Source organism: Mustela putorius, unplaced genomic scaffold, assembly GCF_011764305.1.
Source record: "Mustela putorius furo isolate JIRA1106 unplaced genomic scaffold, ASM1176430v1.1 tig00000551_pilon_pilon_pilon, whole genome shotgun sequence".
Lineage (NCBI taxonomy): Eukaryota > Metazoa > Chordata > Mammalia > Carnivora > Mustelidae > Mustela > Mustela putorius.
Window position 1 is genome coordinate 2,406,980 of NW_025421412.1, and position 26,647 is coordinate 2,433,626.

The 26,647-nt window shown below is 55.9% G+C and overlaps 1 protein-coding gene across 5 annotated transcripts in view; it reads left to right on the forward strand.

The window, feature by feature from the left end:
* The first annotated feature begins 5,721 nt into the window (after window positions 1-5,721).
* RAB20 (RAB20, member RAS oncogene family) overlaps window positions 5,722-26,647 on the forward strand; it is a 29,060-nt gene continuing 8,134 nt past the window's right edge. Inside the window, exons 1-4 of one of the 5 annotated variants that reach the window (XR_006607117.1) lie at window positions 15,798-18,339; window positions 18,642-18,764; window positions 19,117-19,322; window positions 24,877-25,099. Coding sequence is in view for 3 of the 5 variants with exons in the window: in XM_004746039.2 (XP_004746096.1) it covers window positions 7,013-7,184 (172 nt within the window). In the remaining 2 variants the exon portion in view is untranslated. The other 4 variants (XR_006607118.1, XM_045081321.1, XM_045081322.1 and 1 more) reach the window with 4 other exon arrangements.

Sequence of the window (26,647 nt, forward strand, 5' to 3'; positions counted from 1 at the left end):
GAGGAACCTGTCACCCAGAGGAAAGGAAGGTGTCCCCGCTCTGCATCTTGATGTCTAGTCCCATGAGGAGGGCTGCCAGCCAGAGACTGGGCAGCCGTCTACGGGCCCTCCTGCCCTCCGGAGCCTGGCCTGCCTTCATCTCCGGCTTCCAGGATTGGGACAAAATAAACTTCTGTCCTTTAAGCCAACCAGCAACCCAAGCAGATGAACAGACCAGTACGCCGGGGAAATATGTCCGCATCCTTGTCCCAAGGAGGATGCAGTCAGTTTGGGGGGAAAGAAACACAAAGACTGGTGGTGTCCGTCACAAGCCAGAGAAGGGTGTCTGACAGATGCTTGAAGCAGGGTTCGGACAGAACCGATGGCCCACATTGTGGGGGTCCACCTACGGAATCACCCAGCTGTGGAGGGAGCTGAGCCAGGGATAGAAAGAACGGGTGCTTCCCGAGACACAAGGAGGAAGGAAGGAGGGCGCGGCCGGCGCCGATCCCGGGCCGGCCCTGGGGTCTGTGCTTGCCCCCGAGTGTGTGTGACCGAGGGTTGGTGCCGTGGATGCTGCTGAGGCCAGGCGGGCCGGGGGTTGGGGGGAAGGGGGTCGCTGGTGCAGCCGGCAGGAGCTGTACCCCAACCCGCACCGCGGGGCACCACGCAGCTTTTCTTTTGGAAGATCCTCTTTTTATCAGAAATTACCATTTTGGAGTTTGTTTCCATTTCTGCAGAATTCCTCAGATTTATTTTGCGGTTTTGGAATAGTTTTTATGATAAACAGAAAGTGGGCTGCGGGAAGGCATCCATGTCAGAGCAGATGAAGCCGCGTTTTGCAATCTACCGAGAAGCGGGTATGGCGGGTTGTTGATCTGCAACAGGAGCCTGTGCGGAAGCCCCACCACTGCAGCCTTGGATATTTTGTTTCACTGTTTTCAAGCAGGGAAAGGAGTTTCCCACTGTTCTCACCCTCACCTGACCCCCATCTGTGTAGACTCAGGCTGCACAGTCTTTCTGCGAATGTGGTCTGTCCGGCAGCCCTGCAGAGTGTCCCCTGTCGTGCCCCAGTCCTGGGAGATCGTAGTGCCCGCCTTCTGGCAGGTGCGCCCATGGCAGCATAGCTGTGAATCTGGCCCTGGGTCTTCGGCTGGTTCCAGAGAAGGGAGAGGCTGCAGGCAACTAATCACCTGTGAGCTGCAGAAATTGCTGGCTGTCTCCCCTCCCCGCCAGCCTCCTTCTCTTCCTAATTAGAGAATTGTTATCTGGGTACACAAGGACTCAGGGTAAAAACTACATTTCCCAGCCTACCTTGCAGTTAGGTATGGCCATGTGACTAACTTCTGGCCAATGGGATGTAAGCCAAAGTGTCACGTGTCAGACATTGGCCACTTGGCCAGGCCTTCCTCACTCCTGCTGCTTGGAATGTGGGTGTGATGGCTGGAGCTCCAACCCGCAGAGGGAGGATGAGAGTCCCCTCTTGGCTCGCAGAGCTGTGAGCTGGAAGGAGTCCCGCAGATTTGTAGAACAGACCACCAGGCCAGCCTCAAATGGTCTACCTCAGAACTCTTTTTGTGAGAGAAATAAATATCTCTTCTAAACTCCACTTATTTGGGGCTTTCTATCCCTATCCATGGGAAACTAATCCTAAATGGCACAGAGTACGTATGACTGACCCGGCAATCCCTCCAGTAAGAGATGAGTATAAAGAAATGGCGGATCAAGTGGGCAACACTGTCTTCCGTCTCAGGTGAGGGCTCCACCCACTGGGTCCACCCCAGGGAGGGCAGCAACTTCCCGCCTGTGGCTCGCTCAGAGAACAGCTTACAGACACAGCACTGTTGTTCTGAAGTCGAGGTGGGTCTTGTGGATACGAACGACAGAAAAGGAGACCAGTATTTTATGGGTGTAAAGGTTGGGGTCCTGGCCCAGCAGGTGTGGCCGAGGGCGGGACCTCAAGCTTCCACACGTCCTCCGCCGCATCTGCTGCAGGACCCTGGGGAGGCTGCTTGCTCACAGCCCCCTCTGGCTGCCCTCAAAAGGCAACTAAACATCGCAGGACACCACCACCACCGCCACCGCCACCAAGAGGGATCCGGGTCCCAGGCCTGCAGCCATGCTGAGGTCGGGAAGCCCTGCTCCGGAGAGGGGCTGCTGTGAGCCTCGAGCTGATGAAGAGGGATGTGGCACCCCAACTTTCCACATGCTTGTCCTCGGTTCCTCTCTCTATCCCTCCTCCCTCCTTTTACTCCACATCCAATTCAGAGCAAATCCTCTAGGTCCCACCTTCAAAATCTACCGGGACTGTTAACAGCTTCGAAAGCTCCTCTGTTATCATGCTAATTGCAGCACACATTGTGTCTCCCAGGCCTCTGCGTCTGCCGTGGCTGCCTGGACGAGCTTGTGTAGGACGGATCCTGTCTCTCCCCTGCTCAGAATCCTCTGGTATCCTTTAATCTCATTCAGAGTAGAAGATACAGCCCTGAGGATGACCTCTGACCGCAGTGTCCTTTCCTGCTGCCTCCACTCTCCTCCTCACAGACGTGATGTCTGGCTTACTTGCTCTCTCCCGCTCCAGCGGCTCCGACCTCCAGTGTCCATCAATCCTACCAGGTAGGCTTCCGCCTCAGGGCCTTTGCACTCACTGCTCTCTATGTGAACCTTTCTTCCTACAAATGATGTTCAACGCATCACCTCCTAACCCTTCTGAAAACTTGATCTTGAAGACACGTTGTTTATAACAGAACCCCCTGCAGCCGCCCTCAGGCCTCATTCTCTGTGTACCATTCCTGTTCTGTTTTTCTCCATCTAACACTTCATCACTGCCTAGGACGCTATATATTTTGCTTGTTTATTCCGTTGGCGGTCTTTCTCCTTGCTCTGTTCCCATGTAGGTCACGGCTTAGTGCTTCAGCCCCTCCCCGCGGAACGAACATATGACGGACAGACAGGGTTCGGTTTTGTGGTTGTTTGTTTTCCTTTGCCTTTTCTTCCTTCGTTTTTTTTTTTTTTTTAAAGATTTTATTTATTTATTTGACAGAGAGAAATCACAAGCAGACGGAGAGGCAGGCAGAGAGAGAGAGAGGGAAGCAGGCTCCCCGCTGAGCAGAGAGCCCGATGCGGGACTCGATCCCAGGACCCTGAGATCAGGACCTGAGCTGACGGCAGCGGCTCGACCCACGGAGCCCCCCAGGCGCCCTCCTTTGCTTTTTCAAAAGGAGGAAGAACATACTTTAAAAGGCAATTATTCTACAGCAAGGGGATATGGGAAACTGAAGCACAGAAGAAATGTAGATAAAACTAGATGTCCAGGGGCGCCTGGGTGGCTCCATGGGTTGAGCCTCTGCCTTCAGCTCAGGTCATTCAGGTCAAGATCTCAGGGTCCTGGGATTGAGCCTCGCATCGGGCTCTCTGCTTGAGGGGGGGGCTGCTTTCCACCCACCCCCCCCCCCGCCCCCGCGACTGCCTCTCTGCCTACTTGTGATCTCTATCAAATAACTAACTAAATGAAATCTTTAAACAAACAAAACCAACTGGATGCTCGTATAACCTGCAGCAACTTGGCAAATACTAGAGGCGGCAGAGTGTAGGGCTCTGCCGGGAAGCTCCCGACTTGATCTCAGTGCCTTGCCAGAGGGACAAACAACTTTGGTTTGGGAATAGCCAGGCCTCCGATATCCTGTGTCTCCAGCAACAGGTGAAAGCACTTCCGGAACTTCCCCCAACCCCAAAGCTACTGTCAGTTACTCCTCACAACCCCGAGGCAGCAGCTCTGTCGGTCCCTGGGTCCTGTCCCTGAGCTTTAGTTAAAACCACCATTCTGCACCAAAGACGGCTCAAGAGTTTTTTCTTGGCCATGGGCTCCGGATCTCACCACCAATACTCCTCCAGAAACGACATCAAAGGCACCTACAAACACTCCCGAGTTACTGTGCAAAATCCAACGAAAGCAACGTTTTCTTTTTTCTTATATTTTCACTGCGGAGAGTCCCAGAATTGCTCAGTTTGCATCTCTTTTAAAAGGAAGCTACCTATTTTTCTTGGCTTTGGGAATGTTTCATCTAGCAATTTGGAAAAAGGATTAGCCTGTTAGGCTGGTGGTTTAAGCCCAGGCAGAATAAACATAGCCCTTGGCAGGTAAGTAGCTCCTTAAACACTCAGCCAACATCTGCCTCCTTCCTCCCTCCAGGCTCCTGAACAGGAATAAGGTGGTTGATAATCTTCCAGCATTTTTTAGGAGTGGCTGAAATTTGATACGGAGACTTTCTCGGGTTGAATTTAGTTGTTTGAAGTGCTGGACAATTAAAACATTTTTTTACCGGACTTGCTGAGCGAATTGTATGTGCCAGACACTGGGCTAGGTCCTGGGTCCGTGCGTCTCCTCCAAACCTGCTCCGAGAGCAGCAGCTTTTAAAGGGGCGACAACTTCCAGTTAATGAAATGTATTCAAATACACGTGACCAGAGCACAGACCGTGGCCCAGTTCTAGGAACTTGGGAGACACCAGAGAACAAAACCCAAAGACCCTGGTAGCTCAAAGCCCCACCTTTAGTGAATGATGGGGAGCTGAGAAAGGCGTGCTGAGCTGAAATGAAGTTTAAACTTCACTTAAAACATGCTCCCTGCCCCCAGGGAATTTAAAAATTACTGCAGGATCTAAGAATGAAGTAATAGTGACTATAAGGAGCTGGTTAGAAGGTGGGGGGCTTCACTGCTGGGAGGGCTAGGAGGGTGGGGGGCATTCACCAGAGGGGTTCTGGAGGAGGGGCCTGCCCACACGGATGGGCGGCTGGGGGGCTGCCCAGGTGAGCAAACCCAGAGGGTACGGCGTAGCTGGTCACCATGTATTTTTAGGACACACTTTCTTGGCTCACAAGGATGGTGAACTCACCCATTCTTTCCTAACTCAAAGCTTGCTTGCTTTTTTTTTTTTTAGAGAGATAGAGCACAAGCCGGGGAAGGGCAGAGCAAGAAAGAGAGAGAGAATCTTAAGTAGACTCCATTCCCTGTGCAGAGTCTGATGCCAGGCTGGATCCCACCACCTTGAGATCATGACCTGAGCCCAAACCAAGAGTCCGACACCTCACAGACGGAGCCACCCAGGCGCCCGACTCAAAGCTTCCTTGAGCGACTGTAGGGTGCAAGATATGCTTCACCAGTCTCACGGGTGAGCACCCCACAAAAAGTCCCTTCCTGATCATGTGGAAATGTTGGGGTCTGGAGCTGGAGGTCCAGAAGGAATTCTTGGGCCTCCTTGGGTGCAAAATGGTGGTTTTATTACAGCACAGCGACAGGACCTGCGGCCAGAAAGAGCTGCCCGGGGATGCTGAGGGTCGTTGGAACCTGAGGAGGTAAAGGCGAAGGTGGAAGAATTTTCATGACGCAACCGCAACCGTGGGCCCCAGCCCTGGAGGCCTGGCTGTTCTCAAACCAAGCTGTTTTTCCCTTTTTCCCTCTAGCAAGGCACATGAAGATCCGGAGCTTCCTGGAGGAGGACTCTGCCTGCCTCCAGCACTGGTCAAGGGCTGCGGGTTACAAGGAAGTTTTTTTTTTTTTTTTTTTTTTTTTTTTTTTTTTTTTTTTTTAAGATTTTATTTATTTATTTGACAGAGAGAGATCACAAGTAGGCAGAGAGACAGGCAGAGAGAGAGAGAGGAGGAAGCAGGCTCCCTGCTGAGCAGAGAGCCCGATGTGGGACTCGATCCCGGGACCCCGAGATCATGACCTGAGCCGAAAGCAGCGGCTTAACCCACTGAGCCACCCAGGCGCCCCTTTTTTTTTTTTTTTTTAATCTACTTTTCCTTTGAGCCAACTCTGTTCTCCGCCGAGAGAGTTTGCGTTCTGGAGGGAGAGGCTGCAGAGTTCCACGTGTGCAGAAGCGGCAGGATTCCAGGTCATTCCAGATCGCGGTAGGAAAACCGCGCGGGACAGGGCCCCAGAGAACAGGGGGCGGGAGAACTCTCCAAAACCCCTGGGCAGCGTGCGGGGGCGGGTAACGCGCAGAGAGCCGGCTGCGAGCGGGAAGCGCTGGGCACCCGGGCATGGAGACCGAGCGAGCGGTCTTAGGAAAGGTCGGTGTGGCCGTGCCCTCACGAGTGTGATGCGCCCCACCTCTGCGCCCGTGAGTCCCAGCGCCCGAGTGCCCCAGGCCTCTGCTCGGGGGCCCGCCGGCACACACCGCGGTCTCAGCAGACACCCCCCCCCCCATCAGGATTCGAACCAGCACCGACTCCCCTCGGCGCTTTCTCCAAACGGAACACCAGACCGCACGGCGTGCATTTCGGCAGCGCCCCGGGCCCACTGGAAAGGGAAGGAGAGGTTTTGCCGGCAGCGCTGCGACTGACAAAGGCCAGTTTTCGCTCCGAACTTTTCCGCGTTCGGGGAGGAATCGGCTCCTTGCACGCGGGAGGACGCGGCCCAGAAGCGCGCGCTCACCGTTCACCGGACTGGCAGTGCCGCACCGGTGCTCCTCGGGGCGCCGCCGGCGAGGGGACCCCACTCCGCGGTGCCGCGGGGCAATTGCGCGAGCCGCCCGAGCGACCCTCCCGCCGCCCCCCTGCCCGCGGGGCTCAGTCCGCCGTCCGGCGCAGGAGCCCAGGGCAATGGGGGCGCGGGCGAGGTTGGGGCGGGGCGGGGTTCGGGCGAGGCCAGGGGCATGGGGCGGGGCCGCGGGGGGCGGGCCCGGGGGCGGTCCGGGGGGCGGGGCCCGGGCGCCCCCGACGGGCGCGGACTGCCGAGCTCTGGACACCCCAGGTAGGCGCTGGGCTGGGCTCTTCTCTCCTTCCCGGGCTGCGAGACCCACTTCCTCTTCCGCGCTCCCAGGCGTCGGAGCCGGAGGGTCCCGGCGGGGCCCCACAAGTTCCGGCTCCCCGCGAGCCCGGGTCTCCGCGAATCCGGGTTTCCGCGAGTCTGGGTCCTCGCGAGTCCCGGGGTCCGGCGCTCGGGGGGCGGCGACCGGCTGTTCCAGCGGCGCCCGGCGCGCACCGGCCGGACCCGCGCGGGGAGCAGGAGGGGGACTTCCTGCGGGACGATGAGGAAGCCCGATGGGAAGATCGTGCTTCTGGGGGACACGAACGTGGGCAAGACGTCGCTGCTGCATAGGTACATGGAGCGGCGCTTCCCGGACACGGTCAGCACGGTGGGCGGTGCTTTCTACCTAAAGCAGTGGCGCTCCTACAACATCTCCATCTGGGACACCGCAGGTGAGGGCGGACACCGCTCGGGGGCCCGCCGTCCTGGGGCCCCGCGGCGGGAGATAAGCATCCCCCAGGGCAGGGCCCCTCAGGGCCGGGCAGGACTTCCCCCAGGGCTGGGGCCCCGTGCACAGGGTCCTGCCTTGCACTGCGTGTGACCCCATCTCCGGATCGGATCGGGTCCCTAGGCACAGTGGGAGACCATCCTGGGCCCCTCTCTGTCCCTGCTTGTTCTCCTTTGCTGGGTGGGAAACTTCAGCCTCTCCGTGGGTCTTAGGGACGGGACAGGTGACACTCCAAAGAGAGAAGCTCCTGGTGTCTGTGTACCCGTGGCCGCTGGGCTCCGGAGCCCCACCATCCTGCTGAAGGGAGCCCCACGCTCATGGACGGGATCTCATTTGTTACCCCAGCCACCTGGAGGGCTGAGCACGGCTCGTGTAATGACCCCTTCTTCACAAAAGAGGAAGTTGAGCCTCAGAGCCTTCCAGACAGGCTTTCAGGGTTTGGTTGGGAGACCAGGAAGCCGAGCGCAGACCTCCGGCTCGGGCGGACCACATCTGCGTTTCCCCCTTCACTTGCCACCTGCCTGATCTCGGCTCCTGTCTGTCCCGGGGCTCTGATGCGGTTTTCTGCGGAAGCATTTTTAAAATAGTGATGAATTATTTTTAGTACATGTAGTTTTTGTGATTTTTCCAAAAGAACACATCACAGGGTCTTGATTCAGGCTTTCGGTTTGTTCACTCTGCAAAAGTGCACTGGTAAGGACAGTCCTGCCCAAGGGTTTTCCTCCTTCCTCAGGGCAAGTGTTTGAGGTAAGTAAAGGCGCTGAATCGCTGGGCGCATTTTCTGTGCGCTCGACTTGCACAGGCCCAGCACTTTCAGAAGTGGCGCAAATACCGAAGGTCCCGTCTAGAAAGTTTCGATTGCCAGCCTGGGCATCCGCTCTGGTGGGTAGAGAAAATTAGAACTAGGTCCCGGTTTATAGTGGAGTTGATGGAGTTCGAGGATGTCCATCTGCCTTGCTCCGTCCTGCTTCCTTTCGTGCGGCCCCTTTGAGTGTGGTGGTTGATGGCTGACTAAACGATCTGCAGTCACGCTGTGAAGACAACGTCTCCCAGGGACAGGTGGACCCATCCCTGCTCTCTCCTCCAGGCTGCACAGACACGTTCCCAGATGCTTCCCCAAAGCTGACTTGGTAGTGTTAAGCGTTTGGTAGGGATGGACCGTAAGCTCCAGAAGTCACTTCACGTTGAAGTGACTCGGCTGCCTGTTTTGGGCGAGGCTGGCCCTGTTGGTCCTTCCGCTGGCCGGCTGGCCTTCGTTGCTGTCCCTGGTTTACAAGGGGAAGATCAGGATTGGCGTCGGGGTCCCCAACTGAGCAGCCCTGTGGCGTCTGCCGTGGGAGGTGGGGTTTCTGGAATGGGAGCCGACCTTTGGTGCCAAGCAGGCTCTCTGGAGTCAAGAGTGTGAACTAGCAAAGTAATTTTGGCTGGCCACTTTCTTCAGTGACCAGGATGTGACGCAGCGGGGACCCTGATCACCAGAGGATTTTGTAATACAGTAGATGCTGTGCTGTGCTGGCGACTCATTTCCTGGCTCCTGCGTTCTTGTTCCTGAAACCCTTAGTGTGCCCCGGGTCAGGCTCCTGGGGCAGCGGGGGTGGCCAGGCCCGGTCCCCACACGGCTGACCTGTGTGCACACACACAGGGTGACCGAGGCTTGGCGTTGGTGCTGACACAGGCCATCTCCGCGCCTGGCACCCGTGCCACTGTGGGTGGGCTTTTTCTGTCTTCCTCTTGAACATCCTTCCCATCCCACAGACGCTGCGCCTCAGGCTGTGTTTATTTGACTTTTCATAACCAAGGTGGAGGGTAAGGACCCACTGGAGGGTGGTTTTAGTGCTGGCCCTGTCGTGGGAGGTGAGTGAGGGGGGCCTGGGAGGGTGTGCGCGGTGGCAGACTGTTCAGTAGCAGAGGGGAGAGGAGGGTTGGAGGGACTCTCGTCCTGCCGGAAGCTGGAGAGGGCAGGAGAGGTTTGCTGGGCTGGTTAATAGATACCTGATTCAGGGACATAAGAGGCCTTCCGAGACGGGCAAGGTCACGTCCACGTCCGGGATGGGGCCGTGGAGGCTGGCAGAAGCTCAGGGGTTCAGACTTTGGTCTGTCCCGGTGCCGTGTGTTCCACTCATGGTGCCTTGCTCTGACCTTCGCCTCGCTGGGCAGACAGGTGTGGGACATCCACTCTGAAGGTTTGATACGTTCTGGAAGCCAAAGGCGGTTGCCCAGAGACGAGATGGGGCCCCAGCGGAATCCGCCACCGCTGTCTTGGCCGGAACAGTCTGGATAGATGGTGCCCATCATTCAGTGAAGTCAGCCCAGCCCCTCCTCCACGCCTGGGGCGGCAGCTTCGTGGGTTTTCAACCCCGGGGGAGCGGGGAGAGGCAGCAGATCATCCGAGAAACTGCATCCCCGGAGCCCTGCAGGCTCAACTCCGCCTCCTCTCCTCGTCCCTCAGGCTGCAGCCTCTGGGGGCCGGTGAGGCTCAGTGTTGCTCCCCCAGGATCCCTCCCGCGAGGACCAGTTTGGACCACTCAGTCCCCTTTCCTCCAGCTTCCGGAAACACGTTCCCTGTTTCCATCTGAGCTCACGCTGGCAGCACCCTAACGCCCGTGTTTCTCCCTGAAGTCTCCATGCCGGGTTGGCATCCTCTAAAGACAGTACGGGTTTCTCTCCCTCGCTCCCTTCTTCCTCCTCCGCCCTCGCTAGCGGGGCTGTTAGAGACTGTACTTGGGACGATCTGCGCACGGCCAGGCAGGCCCTTTCCATCACGCGTCTCATGTGCTTCCCGCCTCTTTCTGTTGCCCGGTTCCAAAGCCACGTCCAGCGTTGTCACAGCAGTCCCCGCTCCCAGGACAAAAATCTGTTTCAGTAGCAAACTTAGTAGCTTCAAAAGCGCGGGTCGGAAGTCCTAAATGGGTCTGACCGGGCTGAAACTGAGGTGCTCTGTTCTGGAGGGTCCGGGGTGGGGGGGCCTGTTTTGGCGTCTTCTCCAGCTCCCTGCTCACATCCCGTGGCTTCTTCATCCTCCATCCCCAAGGCCGTGGTGTCTGTCATTGTGTCTCTCGGACCCCGACTTGTCAAGCCCCCTCCCCCACATTTAGAGGACTCCGTGATTCCACTGGGTTCCCCTGTTTCTCTTGAAGGGCAGCTGGTGAACAACTTCAATTTGTCTGTGACATTAGTCCCCCTTGCCCCATAGCATAACCTCTTACAGGCTCCAGGGTTTGGGACGTGTCTGCGGGGTGCCCGTGGGGGTGGCGTGTGCCCTTCTGCCGGCTGCAGCCACTGGCCGCGTGTGCGATCCTGTGCGCGTTGTGTGTCCGCATGTCATTTTTCTCCTCCATGAGATGGGGCGGTTGTAGCTGCCACCCGAAGCGCTGCCAGCCGTCGGTGGGCTGAACTTGGCCCGGTGCTTGGACTGTGGTACCTGGAAGGAAGGGCTCTGTTGGTGTTTGAGGAAGAACAACCATCTCCTAGCTCTGGGTGCTTAGACCACGGCTGCACAGTAGGACAAGAGAGGCTTGTCAGAGAAGGACAAGAGAGGCTTGAGCGGGTCCGCCGTTAGTCAGGAATTCTGCAGTAAACGGAGAGGTCAGAGAGGGGAGATTCGGAGCGGCTGGTGTGACGACGGCTTGTTGAGATGTCTTCTTTCCCTCCCTCGTTTGTTCATGGTTTTTATCACAAATGGTGTTGAGTTTTGTCCCATGCTTTTGCCACATCTACGGGGACAATGATGATTCTTTCTTTGGCTCTGTTCGTGAGACATGTCCCGTTGATTTGAGGATGTCAGACCATCCTTGCATCTCAGAGGTGATAGTCGGTTTAAGGTCTTTCTCTCAGATAACTTTGGTGCAACCCAGGAGAAAATGCCACAGGTCTGCGTATGACATCGTGGTGCCCGTGAAGTTAGCTGAGAGGTCTTGGGCCCTGTGGCAGAGCCGAGGGCCTCTGCCCTGTGAGCGTCGGAAGGATGGGGAGGCATACCCACCGCCGAAGAAACCAGAGGAGACGGCCCATCTGTGCGGACCGGGAGCTCCCATCATCCCCCTTCCACCGTGTGTAGACGCCTCAGCCCCCAGCTCCCCCTGGAGGCAGCTGCTCCTGGATCCAGGGAGCGACAGGGAACGGTTGGTGTTGTGATGAGCTGGAGAGTAGCTCTCTTTGACGGGGACCCCATGGTTGCTGATCGCTGACCCTTTGGCCTGGCCTGTGAGGACTGTGTGGTTCCGGGAGCCCCGAGAGCGTGGTGCCGAAGCGGGTGGACAGCTTGTGCAAGCCGGAGCTGAGGTCGGAGGACTTGGATCTCTCTTGACTCTGATGACGTTCTTGCGGCTGCCGATTGGCTCCGGAGGCCCAAACCTGGTGGCGCAGAGCCCAGCGGTTGGTGTTTGTGTGAAGGGAGAGCATGTGGCAGAGGACATCCCTTCCGGAGGTCAGCAGACTGAGCTGGTCGGCATAGATGAGGTCTTACTGGCCCATACCCAGGCTGATGCACTTGTAGACCGGCGTTCAGTCCTTGGGGAACCCCGGTCACTTAAAAGCAGTGGTGGTGGGGGTTTGTGTGGTCCCTCTGAACTGGACTGGGGTGAGGGTTGAGCTTGGACTTAAGATCATCTGAGCCCCCACTAAAAAAAGTTCTTGGAAAAACATCTCAGTTTACCTCTGAGATCTGGACGCCGAGGCTGCAGAGCCGGCGTGGTAGGTGAGCCTGTGTCTTTGGCGGCGGGTCCCCATCTGTCCCGTTACCGCAGGCTTCAAGGGCTCACCCTCCGAGAGGTGCAGGGCCACGTTTGCAGAATTCCTCTGCTCTCCTGATCGGAAACGGTGGCCAGAATATGAATGCGGGTGTTAAGACAGGTGGAAGGAAAGCCAGGGTTCTGGGTTCAGCGGGGCAGACAAGGCGCCATTATCCTGCGAGACCTCAGCGGACAAAGGACGCCTGTGAAGAGTGCGGGGGCTGGGAGGTCGGCCCGGAGGCCTCCTGGAGGGGCTCCGAGGACTCTGGGGGCGGGAAGAGGTATTTTAGGCTCCCTCGCGTGGTGCTGATTCGGGAGAATTTAACTAATTGAGGTCAACCATACTGGTTAACTCATGCCTGAACCCCATGTACTGTGTCTGGAGGATGGTCTGGGCTTTCGGATTTCATCTCGGATTTGCCTCTTGCTTTGCTGTGACTCACATAACTTCCCTTTCTGTACAAAAATGTGTACATACAGCTGTCCGCACGCGTACATACAGATGAGCTTAAACGACAGTTCATTCTTTTTTATTTGTATATTTTAAAAATATTTATTTATTTGAGAGAGAGACAGTGAGTAGGGAGCCCGATGTGGGGCTTGATCACAGGACCCTGGGATCATGACCTGAGCTGGAGGCAGACGTTTCACCGACTGAGCCCCCCTGGGCACCCCACGACTGTTTCCTCTTATGGGAATGGCTTCATCACTGGGACGACAGATTTTCCTGGTCCTGCTGTCCAGTGCCCACTGGCCTAGGAAGATTCCAGCGTTGGTTTCAAAGGTGGAGTGAAGGCAGGCTGGTGGGATTTCCAGATCCACCGAGTGACACAGTGGTGGGCTCCCTGGGTTTTCTTTCTGCCTCATTTTCCCCAGAGTTGGAGCTGAAGAAACCAACAACCCAGAAATGCCTAAGGGAACAGACAAGACAAAGTTGAAAGCCCGTTCATTCACCAAAGGATCAGGAAAGAGGTAGCCAAGTAAACAATCTCTTATTTGTGTATGTGTGCATTTATTTACTTATTTTTATTATTTTCAAAAAGTTTTATTGTTAGAGAGAGAGTGTGTGCACTGTGTGAGCAGAGGGAGGGGCAGAGGGAATGGATCTCAAGCAGATTCCCCACTGTGCTGGTGCGGGGCCGATCCCAGGACCCTGAGATCAGGACCTGAGCGGAAATCCGGAGTCCGACACTCAGCCGACTGGGCCACCCCGGCGCCCCCCAACGAACCTTTTAGATCACAAGTGCAGTAGTCCAGCCAAACACTCAGAAAAAGCTGGGGCACCCGCATCCGTACCATCGAGATCTCACAGGAGTGGGGACTCTCATTCCTGCCAGGAGTGACGAGCCCTCCCCCTGGGCAGTGCCCGTGGAGGCTGCCCCTGGAGTCTGGCTTCTGCCTCCACCTGTCAGGGAAGGGAAAGCACGAGCCCCAGCCCTCTGGGCCCTACTGGGACAAAAGAACCAGCTCAAAGGGAAGATTTAAAGAAGATCCAGTTTCTCATAGCACAGGGTGGAAATGTCCAGGTTTTAATAAAACAAAACACTCATCATGTAAGAACCAGGGAGATCTCCAACTGAGTCAGAAAGGACCATCACAAGAGGCCAGCCCAGAGCTGACAGAGGGGGTCATGTTACCCCGAGGGCCTGAAAGCCATCCAGAGCCTGCTTCCGTGAACAATCACGAACCCCTAAACAAATGAGAAAAATAGAGGGTCTCAGCAAAATCAAATTTAAAGAAGACCCACATGGAAATTTCTGAATGAAAAAGTGCGGTAACAAAACCAGAAGGCTCGGGGAGCACTCCCTAGCCGGGGGAGGGGAGAAAGGAAGGACCGGCGTGGGGACACAGCTGCAGACACGGAGCCCGGAGCACCGAGAGCGCGGGGGGAAGTGACCGGAGCCGGGCGGCCGGTGGGGCGGGAGATGGACACCGCGCCGGCCCAGTTCTGGAAGGACAGGAGAAAGGGCGCGGCTCGCAGAGTCCCAGAAGTAACGGCCGGAGCTTCCCGAAGTCCGCAGAGGCAGAAACCGGCAGGTTCTAGAAGCCAAGAGAAGCCCAAACAGTATAAACGGGAAGAGATCTTTGCCAAGACACAACATAACGAAATCCTGAAAACAAAAGACAAGGAGGAAGTCTCGAAAGCAGCCGGAGGAGAGGTGGAAGCAAAGGGACAGCGGCGTCACGTCCGACCCCGCGGTGGTCAGAAAGGAGCATCTTTTTCAGGGACTGAGAGCAAAGGAGAAGAACACTGCGGCCGAGAATTCGCCAGCACGGGGCTCGGGAGAGACAGGCTCCTGTCCCAGGTGCCGCCAGGGTGGACTCGGTTTTCTTCTGTTCCTTAAATTACACATAGTCGTGGGGTGCCTGGGTGGCTCAGTGGGTTAAGCCTCTGCCTTCGGCTCAGGTCATGATCCCAGGGTCCTGGGATCGAGCCCCGCATCGGGCTCCCTGCTTGGCGGGAAGCCTGCTTCTCTCTCTCCCACTCTCCCTGCTTGTGTTCCTTCTGACTGTTGCTCTGTCTCTCATTTAAATATATAAAATCTTAAAAAGAAATTACACATAGCAGAATGCTATTTTGTGCTTAATTCGCTATTTAGGCAAATTGGGGAGGTTTTTTTTTTCATATGGGTTTTAAAAGGTTTGTTTAGAAATTGGCAACAAGTTTTGCATAGGTAATAGTTTTTGTTTTTTGGTCGAATTGTCTAGGTTGTGTTTTATATCTAAGGTTTATTGAATGTTTGCCTCTATGCAGTAAAATTCACTTTTTTTTAGTGTATAGTTAGGAGACTTGACACATCCCTAGAGTTGTGTGACCACAATCAAGATACAAACCATTTCTACCGTAGACCTTGTGTCCCTGGAGTCTCCTCGGCTCACTGTCGGCCCCAGATGGTACCGATGAGTCTCTGTCCCTAGAGTCTGGCCTTCTCTAGACCCAGAGTACGGGGCGTCTGGAGTCCGGCTTCTTTTGAGTCAGGCGTTTGAATTCCTCTGTGCCGCGGCGCTCATGCCTGTCCGTCCCCCAGCTGGAGCACACTCGGATGGCTTTCAGTTTGGTGATGATGGACAAAGCCACTATAAATACTCACATAGAGGGTTTTTTTTTTTTTTAAATTAAGATTTTTTTTTTTTTTAATTTATTTACTTGAGAGAGAGACAGTGAGAGAGGGCATGAGCGAGGAGAAGGTCAGAGGGAGAAGCAGACTCCCCATGGAGCTGGGAGCCCGATGCGGGACTCGATCCCGGGACTCCAGGATCATGACCTGAGCCGAAGGCAGTCGTCCAACCAACTGAGCCACCCAGGCGTCCCTTACATAGAGGTTTTTGCGTAAATACACATTTTCATCTCTCAGGTGAGTGACCCACGAGTAGGCTGTCTGGGTTTTAGGGTCTGGGGACGTTCGGCAGCAGTTGAGCCAACACCGTTCGTGACGAGGTGAGTTTCTGCGCTCGTCTTCATTTGTGGTGCAGCGTTTCAGAGGCCTCGTTTTCACGGACGGACTTGGAGAGTTTATTACGCAGGTAATTAAGACCCAGCCCCCTTCGTGAGGAAAATAGGCTGCTGCTTGTTTTTTTGGCTGACTCGACACAAGCACGTGTGGGAAAATCTGAGGGCGGGTTTGTTCATTTTTTTTTTTTTTTAGATTTTTTATTTACTTACTTGACAGAGATCACGAGTAGGCAGAGGCGCAGGCAGAGAGAGAGGAAGGAAAGCAGGCTCCCCGCTGAGCAGAGAATCCGACGCCAAACGTGATCCCAGAACCCTGAGATCATGACCTGAGCCGAAGGCAGAGGCTTTAACCCACTGAGCCACCCAGGTGCCCGAGTTTGTTCTTTTCTCTGCGGGTGTAACGTGCGTGTAACGTGTAACATGTGTGTTACACATACACGGTATAGCGTGCGTGTGTCTGGAACCAGGCGGGGCGTTTGCAGAGTGGCCCCTTGCAGTAGCAGACCTGAGAATTGTAAGGTTTTGGTCTTGATATCTTTTCTGGTCCACGAAACACACATTTCACGGTTTGTTTTGGTCTCTGCAGCTTTTTTTTAGAAACAAGGTCACTTGCAGAGCGTGGTGAGACCTGCTGTGGCCACCAATCCCTTGGTTTCCAGTGATAAATTATTTCCAGCCAGCATGCAAAATGCAGCCCTTTCTGGAGCACTCCCTTCCTGCTCCGCTCTGAGTGAGCTAACCAAAATGTGTGCACTTTCTAGAATTTTTGTCTCCCCCAGAGCACCTCACCCCTGCTGGTTGATTTGTCCTGTGGACCTGGAGGGTGTGGATGGGCAAGGCTGTGCTCGGCTCCCACTTCTGAAACTGCTCAGTCCCTACCACGCCTCCTCTTCTTTTTTTAAAAAAAGAGTTTATTTATTTATTTGACAGAGATCACAAGTAGGCAGAGAGGCAGGCAGAGAGAGAGGAGGAAGCAGGCTCCCTGCCGAGCAGAGAGCCTGATGCGGGGCTCGATCCCAGGACCCTGAGATCATGACCTGAGCCGAAGGCAGCAGCTCAACCCACTGAGCCACCCTGGCACCCCCTCCTCTTCCTTTTTAACGGGGATCAGACAGCCTTGGGGCGGTGGGCACAGAGGAGCTTGGCTCTGACCTATGTGGGCTTGCTGGCGGCAAACGCGAGACCAGCCTGGCCCTCGCAGGCACCATGATTCAGCGGTGGAGCCGCTCAGGGTCTTCCGTCCTGGCCGGGCAGGCAGGTGTCGCTCGCGGCCCGTCCGTGTCACGGGGCACGGGTGGACGAGGTAGAGGCTGGTGCGATTCCCGCGACCGCCCGTCTCCTCAGCTTCTCCCTCTCTTTGATGAAGAGGTGGGCTCCAGAAGTTCGTGTCCCACGTCCAATGGCCAGCTGGTGGCAGAACGGGCTGACGTCAGAGTGGGGGACTCTGTCCCGCTCCTCCCTGCTCTGCGCTGCCTTTCGGTGTCCCGTCCTGGAGTGTCGTCTCAGGCCTCCGCTGTTTCAGTCCACGGGAGGTCCCGGGGGTGCTGGAGTGGAGAAGCCGCCTGGGGGGCGCTCACCAGGTGGCTGACATGCAGCCGGCAGAGCCCGAGGCCCGGATCCTGCGAGCGGCAGAGCTCCGTCCCGGCTCCCGGGGCGCCCGCCAAGCTCCAGGCCTCGCAGCGGCTTCGTGTGGCCGGGATGGGATTCCCGCGTCTCACCTCTGCGGGAAGCCAGGCCCGGAGGCGATGGTGCTTTGCTGCTCTGGGAGCGGGGCAGGATCGGGCCAGGATCGGAGGCCCGCGGGGCACAGACCTATCGCTGTCCTTCCCGTGCTGCGACCTTCGGGGGCGCGGCTGACCCCCTCCCTGTGCAGAGCGCCGGCGGGTCCCCGCCGCCCTGGGAGCGGCACGGCACAGCGGAGGCTAAGACCGGAGGCTGGCGGTCCCTGCTCGGAAGGGACAGACCCCGCCTGCACCTGTCCCGTGGCCGGCTCGGTGAAGGCCTGGCCGTGACCGAGCTGGGACAGCTCTAGGACCACAGATGGTGGGGGTCCGCTTCTATAGCCTGTGGCCTCCGGGGCCGGGGCGGGAGGAGCTGGCAGTCAGCTGCCGATCGCTGTTCCCGACGGGGGTGGGCTCGGGGGTCTCGTCGTCCTCCTCAGGCCCCCCCCCGCCCCTGTGCTCACGCAGCTCCCCGTGCTTGTCTCGCTCAGTGGACCTAAAGGACGTGTGAACTGTCCCCACGGCGTCCCCAGTGGGAGGGCAGCCGGCCGGGGAGGCAGCCGAGAGCCTGGAGCGCTCAGCCTAATGGGGCGTCCGTCCGGGCTGCAGGGTCTGGGGTCAAGGCCGGTCCCGTGGCTGCGGGAGAGCCGTCCCTTGACTGGAGCGTTGTTTGGGAAGCGCTGTTTTTCTTTCTTTCTTTCTTTCTTTTTTTTGGTAGAGAAACAAAAGATCTTTTCTTTTGTAGCTGCTCCTGTGTTTATTTGTAAAACTGTTCGGGAGGGAGTGACCCTCGGGAAGGGGGCTGGGGCGGGGCCGTCGGCCGGTCTGTGCCGAGTCAGGCCGTGGACGGTCTCCTTCCCCCTCCCAGGACTTCTGTCGTGCGTGTCCTTTGTTACAGGGAGAAATCGTCCCCTTCTTCGGTTGTCAGCCGTGGTGGCTGCGTTTCACCAACATCGCGAACACCCAGAAGGGGGCTGGGGGTTCCTGCGTTTCCGTGCGGCCCCGGGGACCCTCCACCTCGCTCTGGAGCCCTGAGCGCTCAGCGTGTGCGAGTCGTGCCGCAGCCGGGCTGGGGGTGTCTGCCTCACAGGTTCTCGGAGAGCTGCTTTCTCCGTCTCTGTGATGGCCTTTCTCTCCAGACACGCTCGCAGACTGTGTTTTGTCGGGGAACATGGAATATGTGGGAAAGTTGCTGTACGTTTGTTTTTTCCTTTATTTCTGAAAATTAGACGTGCACTTTTTAAGAAGATTTTATTTACTTGGGGGGGGGCAGGAGCAGAGGGAGCAGCAGAGGGAGAGGGAGAAGCAGGGTCTGTGCTGAGCAGAGAGCCCGACGTGGGGCTCAATCCCAGAACCCTGAGGTCATGACCTGAGCTGAAGGCAGACCTTTAACCGCTGAGCCAGCCAGGCGTCCCAAGAACGCAGGATTTTTTTTTTTTTAAAGAGAGGAGTAGTTATTCATTTAGTATTTTAAAAAGATCTTATTTATTTAACAGAGAGGGAGCAGGAGGAGAAGCAGGTTCCCCACTGAGCTGGGAGCCCGATGTGGACCTCGGTCCCAGGACTCTGGGATCATGACCTGAGCTGAAGGCAGATACCTCACCGTCGGAGGTCCCCAGGTGCCTTGGGATGCATTGTTCTAACTAAAGTTGTGAGGAGAAGGGATTTGGGGGAAATCGGAGGGGGAGAAAAACCCTGAGAGACTGTGGACTCTGAAAAATAATCTGAGGGTTTTGGAGGGGTGGGGGTGGGAGGTGGGTGAGCCTGGTGGTGGGTATTATGGAGGGCACGAATTGCATGGAGCATTCACTGTGGGGCATAAACAATGAATTCTGGTACACTGAAAAGAAATAAAAAAAAAAAGTCTAAAAAATTGACAGTTAAAAAAAAAAGTTTCCCTCATGTTTGGATTTTGTATTCTGCCGGTCTGTTTTCCTACTTATCCTTTGAAAGGTCTCATTTCATTATTAGGAGGCTTCGCAGGCATCTGGGGAGACGGCGGGGGTGCACGAGAGTCACACCTGACGTAGGAAGCCTTTCCGTTCGGCTGCACCTGACGCGCTCGCGCGCGCGTGAGTCCGCGCAGCTGTGCAGAAGAGCTCGCGCGTGCGGCGGTTAGTGGTGGCGGCTCAGCTACCTCGCCGTTGTTTAGAGACCCCGTCTCAGCGGCCCCCGAGGTGAGGCTCCGTCCCAGATTTGGCCAAATGGCAGCTGCTGCTTACCTAGCGCTTACTGTATACACCGGGGCTGTTCCTGGCTCTGTATGTGTGTTGGCTCCTGGATCGCCCCAGGACCCCGGGAGGTGACAAGGTCCCATCCGTGCTGGGTTACCCGAAGCCCGGAAGTGGCTGAGCTGGACTGACTGCCCCGGGCTTTCCGCACATGGTCTCCCAGCGTGTGTGTCCTTCACAGAGGTGACCTCTAGTGTGAGGGAGAGTGAGCCAGGGCCGTGCTCTCAGCAGCACGGAGTCTCTGCGCGCGTGCACGATGGGGCGATGGGTACCGCCGTGCCCCCGTCTATTGCCGGCACCCTGTGGTGCTAGGTTAAAACTGCTTCCAACCTCGGGGCCACCTGTCTTTTAAGTAACAGCTTCCGTGTCGTCCACTCCTCTGCCATGTCGAGCTGCCGGAATGCCCCGTGCCTGAGGTGGTGTTCTTGTGCAGCGGTGGAGGTCAGCACAGCGCTGGACTTGCCCTTCAGACGGGGGTCCCAGGTCTCTCACCCGTGGACTCGGCTGCGCCAGTCCTGGGTAACTTGGTTCAAGAAGGGCCCGTGGGACCCACCACCCGCTGCCATGAGCTTGTGGGCCTGGTTTGGGGGCCGTTCAGGTCTCCGTGCCCGAGTCCTGGGGAAGGACGAGCACTCCCTGTGCTTTACAGTACCACGTTCGGCCTGGCCTGTTCACAGACACTCCGGATCAGGTCAAGCCTGTGTGCCGGAAAGACCCCCAGGTCTGTGTCCCCGCAGAGACGGCCGGCCTGCCAGTCGCTGTGTCCTCACTCAAAGTGGGCGTCTGCTCAGAACAGACAGCTGATGGGTGATGGTGGGTCTTGTGGAAAGTGATTGTCTCAGGCCTCTCGATGGTTCAGTGGCCCCAACTTCCAGCTCACGGCTACGTCTGGGAGGCAGTGGAATTTTTTTTTTTTAGCCAAATCAGTGGGACAGTTTTCTGGCAGGATATTGTTCTTTCTGTCTCTGAGTTTCAGCTGCCTCATCTTCAAATTGTGGTAGCAAACCCGATTTCCAGGGTTGGTTCTGCAGCTCAGTTAGGACGCGGCGTGAGGAGCCCGCGCGTGGCTCGCAGGACCCACACCCAGGCTTTCTTCTTTCCCCGGAGGCCCAGCAGGGTCCCTGAGCACTTGTAAGGAGGGGACACCTGTCCTTATTCCCATCTCGTGGCTTCTCTCTGACCTGCTGAGGAATAACTTTTGGGCTGATTGATGGGCATGGTTTGGGTTGGTTAATTTTCATGTATTTTGCTGGATGCTGAGTTCCAGCTTCCAGTCAGAGACCAAGCGACCACTGTTTCTGTGGAGTGAGGCGAGCCAGCAGGAATAAAGAACTTAAAATACTGGTAGCATGGGGCGCCTGGGTGGCTCAGTGGGTTAAGCTTCTGCCTTCGGCCCAGGTCATGATCCCAGAGTCCTGGGATCAAGCCCCGCATCGGGCTCTCTGCTCAGCAGGAAGCCTGCTTCCCTTCCTCTCTCTCTGCCTGCTTCTCTGTCTACTTGTGATCTCTGTCTGTCAAATAAATAAATAAAATCTTTAAAAAAAAAAAAAATACTGGTAGCATGTTGGCCAGAGTCCGGGGACGGTCAGCATTCATTCTCAACAGGAGGCACGCTGGGCCGAGAGAGGCCCCCAGAAGAGTAAAGGGCACGGTCCGTCGTGTCTGTGCCCTTTGCACGTACCGCTCTGTACCTGTTCTTGGGGCTCGAGGCGAGGGTTTTGTTATCTTCCTACTCTGTGCTGACTCTCCATTTTGTGCCTGTCCGAGCTTCAGGAGTCGGTGCGGCTGCCTCCAGGTTCCCTCTGGTTCAGTCCCGTTCGTGCCCAGAGTGAACCGCAGGAGGCGTGAACCCCTTCGCCCACCCGCTCGCTCAGTCAGCTCTGTGCACCTGCCACGTATCGGGTGCTTTGCAGAGCTCAGGGACGAGCAGGGGGCGAGGCAGAGGCTTTCCTCCTGTGGACCTCACTCGGGTGCGGACGCGACCGCAGGCCAAGGGCTCGTCCCCACCCCTCATGCTGCGAAGGAAAGGTGTGCGTGGTGGGCTGGGCCTCACTTGGATTTGAGGCTTTGGTGGCTCATTGTCCCCCGTGGAGAAGATGGTTCTGCCCCCGTGTGCTCATTAATTTCCTCGTGCCTGACGTATATCCCGTGGCACTCGGTGTTGTCACCGTGTGTCCTTCCATAGCTGCGTCCCCTTGACGCCTTTCAGCCAGTGGTGACATCTGTCTGGCTCCCTCATTCAATGAACTAAATAAAATTTTTAACATGTATTTACTTTTTTTTGTTTGTTTGTTTCAAGTAGACTCTGCATTCAATGTGGGGCTCAACGTCATGACCCTGAGATCAAGAGCTGTGTGCTGTCCTGACTGAGCCAGCCAGGCGCCTCAGTATTTGCTTTTTTATATCTTTATGGGAGTCATGGTTTTGCCCTTTCTTGAAAATTGCCTTTTAACACATTTCAGAGTAGCATTGCTCTGAAAAATACTTGGCCACGGCGCCTGGGTGGCTCAGTGGGTTAAGCCTCTGCCTTTGGCTCGGGTCATGATCTCAGGGTCCTGGGATCGAGCCCCGCATGGGTCTCTCTGCTCAGCGGGGAGCCTGCTTCCCCCTCTCTCTTGCCTCCCCCGCCTTGCTTGTGCTGTCTCTCTCTCATTCTCTGTCAAACAAATAAACATCTTTAAAAAAAATGCTCGACCCAATCCCATTCTTTTCCTAACGGAATTTAGAGGCCCTCCATTGCTTTTTTTTTTTTTTTTAAAGATTGTATGTACTCGAGAGAGATCACAAGTGGTAGGGGGGAGGTGGGCAGAGGAGGAAGCAGACTCCCTGCTGAGCAGGGAGCACGACATGGGCTCGATTCCAGGACCCTGAGATCATGACCTGAGCTGAAGGCAGACACTCAATGGATTGAGAAACCCAGACACCCTTCTCTGCTTTTATTTATTTTTTATTTTTATTTATTCATTTGACATATAAATCATGAGAGAGGGAATGCAAGCAGGGGGAGCGGGAGAGGGAGAAGCAGGCTTCCCGCTGAGCAGGGAGCCCCACACAGGGCTCCATCTCAGGTGTGTTTAATGACTTAGCCCCCCAGGCGCCCCCTCCATAGCTTTTTAAAACCCTTATTGTCCGGCGTTTTCCTTATGCAGACTAATCACTCTGCTGTCGGTGCCAGGAGTTGCTTGTTCTTGGGTGTCCTTGAGCAGCTGCGTGAGCGCGGCGGGGCTCTGCTTCCAGATCACGTATGTGCCCCATCCAGTGGGGAAGGACAGACTACCGTGTGTGCACACAGGCTCATACGTGTACGTGTGTGCACATGCCTGCGAGTGTGCACGCGTGTCTAGCTTGACGTCCTGCTGGGCACATGAAGTGGGATCTCAGCTCTTGGCGGCGGTTCTGAGTGGGGGTGCTGACAGATGCAGTGGTGGGGACTCTGAGGCCCAGGGACACCTGTGTCAGTGACCGAGGGCAGAGGAAGCAGTTCTTTTCGGACTGGCTGCTGCTTGTCCTACGGCATGAAAAGCCAGGCTGAGAGCGGGATGTTTTAACTGCTTCCCGACAGTGTGTCCTAACCCGAACTCTCCTGCCCGGACCTGGCCTTAGGAATAGATAAGGACAGTGTGTGGTTTGCCTTTCCCAGAGCTTTGGGAGTAGCAGGGCCCTGCACTGCGGTTGTGTCGTGTCCGCGGACACTTTGTTCCCACTTCTCAGAGACTGTGCACCTGTTGTTTGCTTGCTCAGCCGCCTCCTTTTCTTCAGCAACTGCAGAGCCGCGTTCCAAACCTCTTCGTTTCCAGTCCGATTAACTCCGGCTGGTTACTGTGTAGCCCGGGCCCCTGCGCTCAAGAGGGAAACTCTAAGACCTGGCAAGTGGCCCTGCAGCTTGAGCCACCTGCCGCCGCCTCCCCCTGCTCCCCGGGAACGCGACCAGGCTCAGAGTCCCAGGAGAAGGCACTGGAGGCTGACGGGCAAAGTGTCACAGCCGGGCTGCGGTGAGTCGCAGAGTCCGCTGTGCTCATGTGGGTCTCGTCCTGCGCTGATGATTACGGCCGCTGGGCCGCTGGCAGCTTTGCAGCCTTGCTTTCCAAAGGGAGGTCTGTGGCCCCAAGCATCCAGGTCCTGCCCGGCCCTCCCGAGTCCACTCTCCCGGGGGACAGGAAGTGCTCTGGGCTCACAGCCGCTGCAGCAGGGAGCTGTGAGGGTCGAGACGGGCGGGGACTCAGCCTTTTGGGTTTTCTGGTGTTCTTAGTAGGTGCCGTTTTTCACATGCAGTTCTGTCTGTCTGTCTGTCATCTCTTTAAATACACAGTTTTTTTCTTTTTTCTTTTTTTTTTTTAAAGATTTTATTTATTTATTTGACAGAGATCACAAGTAGGCAGAGAGGCAGGCAGAGAGAGAGAGAGGAGGAAACAGGCTCCCTGCAGAGCAGAGAGCCCGATGCAGGGCTCGATCCCAGGACCCTGAGACCATGACCTGAGCCGAAGGCAGCGGCTTAACCCACTGAGCCACCCAGGCACCCTACACAGTTTTTTTCTTTTTTAAGGATTTTATTTAATTGTGAGAGAGAGACAGAGATAGTGGCAGAGATAGTGACAGCCCGAGCAGGGAGGAGAGGGAGCCGAAGCAGGCTCCTGCTGAGCAGGGAGCGGACACGGAGGTCGGTTCGGCACCCTGCAAGCGTGGCCTGAGCCGAAGGCGGGCCCTTAACGGACTCAGCCACCCGCGTGCCCACAGAAAGTCTTTCTACCATGGTAAGATACACATAGCAAAACGACCCCATGACTCCTTTCTGACTGTACGGCTTCATGGCACTAAGTACATTCAGGTTGTTGTGCGACCATCACTGCCGGCTCCAGAGCTTTCTCCCCTTCCCAGAAGAGGCTCAGTACCCTGCCAGTCCTGGCGGCCACCACTCTGTTTTCTGTCTCTGTGAATTTGACTATTCTAAGTAATTATTTAAAAGATTTACTTTGGAGCCCCTTGGTGGCTCAGTCGGTTAATCATCTGCCTTTGGCTTATTGTGATTCCAGGGTCCTGGGATCGAGCCTCGTAACCGGGCTCCTTGCCCAGTGGGGAGCCTGCTTCTCCCTCTCCCTCTGCCTCTGCCCTCCCCCTGCTCATGCACTTGGTCACTCTGTGTCTCTCTTTCTCTAAAATAAACAATTGAATCTTTAAAAAAATGAGTTCTAACAGAATACTTTAATATGATTGACTTACAAGGGTTTCTGCGCTGTTGAACTGATAAAATTCTACCAGGTACTTCCAGGCCGCCCGAGCCATCCCCGGACAGGGTCCTGGTTTCACAGTGTCTGTCGATGGATAAGGTACTCTCAGGGGGTTTTATGAGAACACGCCCAGTGTGAAGCAAGAGATAGCCAGACGTCGTAAACATCTAGGAGATTCCGGGATTCCTTAGGATTGTTCAGAAAAGGTTTAATATGCTTCCCTCGGGATACAATTAACAGAAAAACCTTTGTTCTCTGATGTGTGGATTTCTCAGAAGACTTTGTATTCTGGAGAAGAACAGGACACCGTTCTGGGGAGCCGGCCTGTCGGAAATAACTGCGCTGTCGACTGAATGGGGTGCTGCGGCGAGAGGCCGTTCTAGAGAAGTTGGTGTTTCAAGAAAGCGCCATAAAGAACATTTGCTGTTCAGTCTCGACTCTGAAACGAGTAAAAACTTGCCCTGAAAAGTCCGAAACGATTTTTAGTTTCCTGCTTTAGTAAGTAGAACGTTTGGCAAATAATTGAATTTTTCTCTGATAACCTCGTTCTAGAAGTTAGTTGTCCCAGGACAACAGTGTATCTGTTGGAGGTAAAGGAGATCGGATCAGACGTGCTGGTGTGGGAGAGCTTTCTCTTTTTTTAAAGCTCAGTCTTTTATGTAAGTGTCTTTTCTTTGGATTTGCCTCTTTTTCTTAATGTCAGATTGTTAGAGAGCGTATCTTTATTTGAACTGTTTGGTTTTATTATGGAATTATTTTTGGTACACTCATGTCTGAGGAGAGTGAAGTAACTTGAGAAGGAAGCCCCAGTGACTACGGAGCCTTACTCGTCCTTTCGGAAAGCCTGGTGCTGAGTCACAGGCAAGGGACTACTTTCTGTGCAGCTCATGATTTAGTTCATTTGGCTTATGGCACGGTCTTTGTTTTGTGTTTTAGTCATCAAGTCATCAAACAAACAGAAATGGCCCATGTGCCGATTTGGGTAAAAGCACGCTGCGTGTGTTTAAATGAGAAAACAAGTTCCTTTTTCCTGAGGCGGCCTTCTCTCTGTCCCGGAGGGGGTGCTCCAGGGAGATGGAAGTCGCCGCAGGGCTGGCTCCTCTGCCGGGGAGAGGAGAACGTCTCGGGACTCGGCTCGGGCCGCGTGCCCCCAGCCCGCAGCGGCCCCCCCGTGTGGTCCGCAGCCCCGATTTCGTGTCAGTCCCGTGGAAGCGCGTGGCCTTCCGTGGCTGCAAGAGCAGCCACTTTCCTCCATGCCACGGCGCGGGCCGTGTTTTTTTAGACCTTTTAATGGCGTCAGGCTGCTAAGCACAAAACGTAAGGAACTGTACACGCGAGCGCCTGAATCGGACTCGGGCTGTTAGTAGGAGCTTATCCTGGAAACGTGACCAACCCTCTGCTGTTGGTGCTGGGTTTTAGCTCTTCCTTCTGGCAGAAAAACAGCCCCGTTTGTGTTGTGGGGTACGGTTTGTCTCTTCAAACTCCGGTTCACCATCCAGCTGATGGCCCTTGGCTCGGGTCTCGCCTGGCACAGGGTCCGAGGGGGTCCCCTGTGCAGGGACGTGTGAACCTGGGGGCTTGGCCTCGCCCGGGCGGTGGGAAGGGTCTGGCCTCAGGATGGGGCTGTGGACACCCGGTGCACCCCCATCCGTCTGAGAGCAGGGACCGGCTCCTTCAGACTCGTGTACACTGCTGCCTGGCAGGGAGGCAGCTGCCGTCCCACGGGAGCCGACTCCACAGCTCACGCTTCTCTCTTTTTGCACTTACCTGGCCGTTCTGGGTTTGCTCAGTTTCTGGTAACAGAGAACCCACCCATCGCTGTTTCCTCTGGATTTTGAAATACTGGCATTCTTTTCTTGAACCCAGGTCTCCCCCTAAGCTGTGCTTGAGTTGGACTGGGAGCTGGCCTGGGGAGCGGGGCCACTGACCCCGATGGCCGGGGTCCACGCCTGCCCTGCTGGGTGGCCTGCTTGCCGTCCCTGAGAGGCGTCTGCACGCGTCCGGGCTGTGCGCGGTGCCGGAAGCAGCATGTGCTGTGGGCATGAG